The 6,796-nt window shown below is 36.5% G+C and overlaps 3 protein-coding genes across 3 annotated transcripts; 2 read left to right on the forward strand and 1 right to left on the reverse strand.

Annotated features, from left to right (window-relative positions):
* The first annotated feature begins 1,683 nt into the window (after window positions 1-1,683).
* On the forward strand, window positions 1,684-3,068 carry LOC139883119 (probable 3-ketoacyl-CoA synthase 21). The gene is given in 3 exon segments (XM_071867334.1): window positions 1,684-2,090; window positions 2,092-2,442; window positions 2,444-3,068. Coding segments are annotated over 3 exon segments (1,383 nt in total).
* Window positions 3,069-3,337: 269 nt separating this feature from the next.
* Window positions 3,338-3,786, reverse strand: LOC139883127 (large ribosomal subunit protein eL22z-like). Its single transcript, XM_071867340.1, has 2 exons — window positions 3,569-3,786; window positions 3,338-3,482 (listed from the first exon to the last, which is right to left on the reverse strand). Exons 1-2 carry the CDS (start codon window positions 3,784-3,786, stop codon window positions 3,338-3,340), a joined length of 363 nt encoding a protein of 120 aa, XP_071723441.1.
* Window positions 3,787-4,632: 846 nt separating this feature from the next.
* On the forward strand, window positions 4,633-6,495 carry LOC139883120 (uncharacterized). Its single transcript, XM_071867335.1, has one exon. It carries the CDS (start codon window positions 4,633-4,635, stop codon window positions 6,493-6,495), a length of 1,863 nt encoding a protein of 620 aa, XP_071723436.1.
* Window positions 6,496-6,796: the final 301 nt, after the last annotated feature.

Raw genomic sequence — 6,796 nt, forward strand, 5'->3', positions numbered from 1 at the left:
AACACAAATTAAGATAATGAATAAATATATATTTTTTGACTAATTTACCCCTAATCATTAATCTCATAATTTCTAAATCTCAAATCACCATATATATATAAGATAAATGATATAATAGTAAAAATTTATATTGATTTTATAAATAGACAAACATATTAAAAAATTTAAAAATATATTTTTGGACAAACAAAATGGATGGAGCCTTTTTTTTCCAAGAGCTACTATATAACTATTAAATTCTCAACATGACTTCAAACAAATTCTTATAGTACATCATACTAGCTCTTGGAAAAAAGAAAGAAAAACAGAGTAATTACACGAAAATGCAGTAAAATAAATGAATAGGGGACCCATACTTCTTTCTTCGATCGGTAAGGTAATTAAGGAGAGATTGCTACGTTTTTTAAACAAGCAAAGGACGCTTTAATTTGGGGTTAGGATTGAAACTTACGAGTTGGCTCTTGCCGATCGAGGTTGAAAAATGATTGACTATCGAGAGACCATCGTTATCATTACAACAAACTAGCTAGATCGGTAGTTCTTAAATACCTACCAACAATAATTACTTAATTGTCTGTACGGATGTTGTTTAATTTGCAAAATTAATTTTAATTATTTAATTATAAGCTGAGATCGAGTAGGCTAGTTGGATTTTGAAGGGGCAATTAAATGATATCGCACATGAACATAATGTTTTTGTATTTAGATTCCCAATCTTATGTAACATGAAATATGCCTTGTATTTTTCATATGAAATGTACTCATTGACATGAAAAAAATAGAATCTCCTCGTGTCATACAAAGATGTGAACATATGCATGTTTGATAAAATGGTTGTAAAATTCATGATAACCATGTTCATCTCTATCTTTTGAAAAAAAAAAAAAAAAAATTGTACATATTAATTACTTGGAGGTGGTAAAATAGTAAAGTTGAACTAGCTAGAATTCATAATAAAAAAAAATACAAAGAATCTGCTTGGACTCGAACACTTTTAAGCCGATTGGAATGTATGCATTATATATCATGAACCCATGATTCGTGCTAAAAATTATGGGGTGCGAAGGATAAATTCAGCTCTCACCAAAGTATTGAACAAATCGATACTAATATTTTCAAAATAACTATAATTAATATAAAATTAAAATAATTTTCTTTTCATATAATATTTACATAAATTTAATAATGTTTAATACAAATAATTATTACATAAATTTAAATATAATAGGATGTAGATTTTGAAATAAAATCAAAATAATTATAATTGATATAATGTTAAAATAATGTTTTTAATACTCCCTCTGTCTCAAAATAGATGCAAATTTTTTAATGCAAATTATATGTAAAAGTTTGCATCTATTTTGGGACGGAGATAATATAATATTTGACATAAATTTAATAATGTTTAATACAAATAATTATTATGAAGTTTTCAATTGATCACATTTTGGGATCAACCTCTAGATTCAGACATTGAAAACTTATTTTTGGGGTGTATTTAAAATCTAAAATTGACTACAATAGTGGCTTCACGTAAAGAAATTCCGTTGCCATTAGTCTCAGACAAGCACTAAAATGATGTGATATTGTCAAGCCTTGTAGGGCACTAACTAGGCTACATTGCAAATTTAAAATTGCTCTAAACTCTCAAATCCTACCTCAACCTAAATACAAAGCACACAAATGGGGAAAGCTTCATACTTCCGTCTATTACTTCCGATAATCCTGAAAGGAATCACAGAACTCCCTTACCACATTCCATTCACCTCCCACCATCTAATGATACTAATCGTGTCAATCTTGGCAATTCTTTATTTCGCTTGGTGCAGAAAAAGATCAGATATTTATTTACTAGACTTCACTTGCTATAAACCACTAAAAAGCTATCGAGCTCCTATGTCCATGTTCGTAGAACATCTCGTCTTTCACAATCTGACTGATCCCGGAAGTGTCGCTTTCCAACTCAAAATCCTCGAAAGATCAGGATTTAGCGACAAAACATCGGTTCCTCCTTCGTTGACTCATTTGCCGATAAGAAAGTCGGTCAATTTCAACAGAGAAGAAGCAAAGACGATAATGTTCTCGATTGTGACAGCTTTTAAACAAAAGCAATATTCACCCGAGAACAGTTGATATACTAATAGTCAACTGTAGCATGGTTTACCCAACACCATCTCTAAGTTCTATGGTTATAAACAAATTCAAAATGAGAAGCAATATTTTGAGCTTCAACTTATCTGAAAAAGAATGTAGCGCCGGAATCATATCAGTGTCTCTCGCCAAAGATTTGCTTAAAGTCCACAAAAACTCAGTTGCTCTCATTGTCAACGCAGAAATGTTACATAAAAACTGGTACACTGGAAAGAATAGATCCATGCTTGTTACAAATTGTCTATTTCGAATGGGAGGAGCAGCCATATTGATGTCTAACAGAAATCAAGACGAGCAATTCAAAGTATGTGTTACAACATCTTGTCCGAACAAGTATGGCACATGACGATAATTCCTACAACTGTATATCTGAAGCTGTCGATTCTGAAAACAAAATCGGTATATTGCTTACAAAGAGTATTGTTAATGTGGCTGGGGAGGCTTTAAAGATGCACATGGCTATCCTTGGACCATTAGTTTTACCATATTCTGAACAGTTTCTATATGCTTTGGCTACGATAAGGCGAAAAATCTTCAGAAATAAAACTCTCTATGCACTGAAGTTTGAAAGAGCTTTTCAGCATTTCTGCATACATGCAGGAGGGGCTGCTATAATTCAGGCAATCGAGAATAGCTTGCAGTTGAGAAAAGAGGACGTTGAAGCATCTAAAATGACTTTACACAGATTTGGAAATACCTCTTCCTCTTCTATTTGGTACGAACTCTGTTATATTGAAGCAAAAGGGAAGATGAAAAGGGGAGATAAAGTCTGGCAATTGGCATTTGGGAGCGGGTTCAAGTGTAACAGTGCGATATGGAAATGCATGTCCGACGTTAGAGCTGATTTAGGAAATGCATGGGCAGACGACATACATAAATATCCAATGGAAATACCTCAGATCAGAAAAATCAATTGAAGATGAAAAAAAAATCTAATTATCCAAGTTCTGTAGCTAATAACCGATCATTTTATGATATACGAATTATATGATCTTAGTGTAAATTGTAATTCAGGGTGAATTGATTCCCGTTATCTAAGCATTTCAAGATGTATTCTCTAATCGATACGATAGCATTTGCGAAAAGTCAATTACTGTATGATCAAAACAACAACCACCATATAATTCAACAAAAAGAAATTCGCAACAATAACAATCTAGTAAAAGGGAAGGAAAACACCAAACAGTTAATCTTCTTCCTCGCCTTCATTCTCAGCAATGTTGAAGTATCTCAATTCGTAAACATTTTGGTCCTTGTCGGATGAAATCACACGGAGCCAATCACGCACATTGTGCTTCTTGAGGTATTTCTTAATCAAGTACTTCAAATACCTAAGGAGAATTCAAATTCTATTCAATCAGAATGGAGTTACTTACAATTAACGAAGAAATAGTTGATGATTAAAAAGCTCGGTCACCTTTTGGAGAAGTTGGAGTCAGAGGTGACGGTGATTTTCGACTTGTCACGAGTGACGGTGACGGAGTCTCCAAGGTTTCCTGTTTTGCCACCGACTTTGATGCGTTCCTGGAGGAATTTCTCGAGTGAGGCGATGTCCATAATCTTATCCTCGACTGGCTTCGCACAGTCGATCGTGAAGGAAGCTCCCTTCTTCTTCCCTTTGGTTGCTTTGCTCATTTTCACTTGGTTGAATGAATGATCCTATGCGATACGCATAAAGAAAGATAGACGATTGAATTGAAATATATATATAAGAATTATTAAGTAAGACCAAAGGAAGGGAAGGGAATTGCAGACACAGTACCTACCAAAAGGTTTTTGTTGCGGCGACAGAAGACGGAAGACCAAGGGGTAGGGTTTTATTTTGTTTATGAGTTTTGGGCCACATTTGGTTGCTGATTTGGACCTCTTCATCTCATGGACCATATATATCAAAACAAATATGGCTGGCCTTTTCAAAATGTTAATTATGTTATCAATTACTATCTCCGTCTTTGAATAGTTGTCGTTTTTACTCATACCAATATCTAATATAGATGCATAATATATCCCTATTTCACTCATATTTTTTTCATTTATTAGATGCATAATATATCCCTATTTCACTCATATTTTTTTCATTCGTAGAGATTTGGGATCTTAACCCTATCTTCAAAACCACCACCTCAATATATATGCAACAATTCCTGTAATTATTTGGAGGTAGTATTTAATTTCTTTGGATAAAACACATGAACGAAACTTAATACCAAATGTGTAAAGTTGCCGTTATGATCCATTTGTGAGGCAGATGAATTTGTGAATTCCGTTCTCAAAACAAAATGTCTTATGACATTCTGAAATCCTCCAATTGAAATCTAGTTGAAATTTTCAGGTTCAAAATTTTATTTCCATTCTTACAGAGAGGGAAACGATATATATATTTCGACTTCCAAGCTAATATGGAATTGCTTTGGTATCAAAAGGAGGAGGAGGGTTGCGGTAGGTTGGCGGCCAGCGTAAAAATAGCCAAATCTCCATGATATGAATCCTACAATATATTTCTTGGGGCGTAACCTCAGAAGCGACGCGTTGTATCGGATCCCCGGTACATTGATAAATGAGCAAGGGTTGGGGTCGTCGTCCTCACCGAGCGACGCGCCATGTCGGCGCCCGGATATGGTGTTAAATGAGCAAGGGTTCCCACACATTGCAGAACGGGTGTGGGTAAAGAAGTTAGTTCCATCGCATACTGGGGTAGAGGGTAGAAATATAGGTGGGCATAGAAAGCATAGGAGGGAGGGTCATGAGAAAGTAAGGGAGGTTAGAGTGAGATATAGAAAACTAAGATTAGGTAGCTGGAATGTAGGTACTCTTACGGGGAAGTCATTGGAGATAGCGGAGGCGATGGAGAGAAGAAAGGTGCACATCCTATGTCTTCAAGAAACGAAGTGGACAGGTCAAAAGAGTAGGATGTTAGGCAAGAGCGTCCACAAGCTATGGTATTCCGGAAAAGATAAGAACAGGAATGGAGTCGGAATAGTAGTCTACAAATCCATCCTAGATGATGTTATCGAGGTCCAAAGATATGGAGATCGTGCAATTCAAATCAAGCTCATGAGGGGAAAAGATGTGTTGCATGTTATCAGCGCTTATGTCCTTCAAGTAGGGTTGAGTGATACCATCAAACATGAATTTTGGAATAGTATGGATGCAATAATGCAAAGCATCCCAAATGGTGAGAAAGTCATCATCGGAGGAGATCTTAATGGACATGTGGGCAAAGATCGTGATGGGTATGATGATGCTCATGGAGGATACGGTTATGGGAGTAGAAATAAGGAGGGAGAGTCCATCCTCGACTTCGCTTCGGCATATGACTTGGTGATACCAAATACTTGTTTTCAAAAGAGGGATTCCTATTTGGTGACATTTAAAAATGGTAGAAATCTAAGTCAAATAGACTTCTTCCTGACACGGAGGAGAGACCGTCAGGAGTGTAAGGATTGCAAGGTCATACCGGGTGAGGCACTTACGACGCAACATAGGTTGTTAGTGCTAGACACAAAGGTAAGGCAATGGAAGCAAGAGAAGGGGAGGGATGATAAACCCAAAATCCGTTGGTGGAGTCTCAAAGGAACCAAACTAAAAGACTTCAAGAAGTCCATGATGGGTGAAGACGTTTGGAGACTAAATGAGGATGTGAACTCTATGTGGGAGGCGATGGAAAGGTGTGTTAAAAGAGTTGCTTCCTCAATGTTAGGAGTCTCCAAAGGCAAAGGAGTCGCACCAAGAGGATCTTGGTGGTGGGATGAGGCTACAAAGGAGAAAATTAAAGAAAAAAGAAGATTATTTAGGAGCTTGCCTAAATCTCAAGATGCCAATGCTTATGAGAGATATAAATTGGCAAGTAAGGAGGCAAAAAGGGTGGTCAAAGAAGCGAAGAACAAGTTCTTTGACGATTTGTACGAGAAGTTGGATACTAAAGAAGGAGAAATGGATGTGTACAAAATAGCCCGACGAAGAGAGAGGGCTAGCAAAGATATTAATGGGATAAGATGCATAAAGGATGAAGAGAACAAAGTTTTGGTGTCCGATGTGGATATCAAGTTAAGATGGAAGAATTACTTTGATAAACTCTTCAATGGTGTCCAAAAAGAGCATATTGAGGACCCTCCTCTAGAGGTAAATGGGAGGATATGCTATCTAAGAAGGGTTCGCTTTGATGAAGTAAAAGAAGCGTTGAGGAAGATGAAGAATGGAAAAGCATGCGGACCGGATGATATCCCTATTGAGGTGTGGAAGTGTCTTGGGGATATAGTTGTTGTATGGTTGACAAGACTGTTTAACAAAATAATGGTCTCGTGTAAGATGCCAGATGCTTGGAGGAGAAGCACGTTAGTTTAAATCTTCAAGAATAAGGGAGATATTCAAGATTGCGCAAACTACCGAGGCATCAAACTCATTAGCCACACTATGAAGTATGGGAGCGGGTTATTGAGCATAGAGTGAGGTCTACCACTACAATTTCCGAGAACCAGTTTGGATTTATGCCCGGAAGATCGACTATGGAGGCAATTTTTCTTGTGAGGAGCCTGATGGAGAAGTATAGGACAAACAAAAAGATTTGCACATGATTTTTATAGATCTTGAAAAGGCATATGATAGAGTCCCTCGAAACATTCTTTGGTGGGCTTTGGCCAAACAC

The sequence above is a fragment of the Rutidosis leptorrhynchoides genome, unplaced genomic scaffold (genome assembly GCF_046630445.1).
Source record: "Rutidosis leptorrhynchoides isolate AG116_Rl617_1_P2 unplaced genomic scaffold, CSIRO_AGI_Rlap_v1 contig356, whole genome shotgun sequence".
Classification (NCBI taxonomy): domain Eukaryota; kingdom Viridiplantae; phylum Streptophyta; class Magnoliopsida; order Asterales; family Asteraceae; genus Rutidosis; species Rutidosis leptorrhynchoides.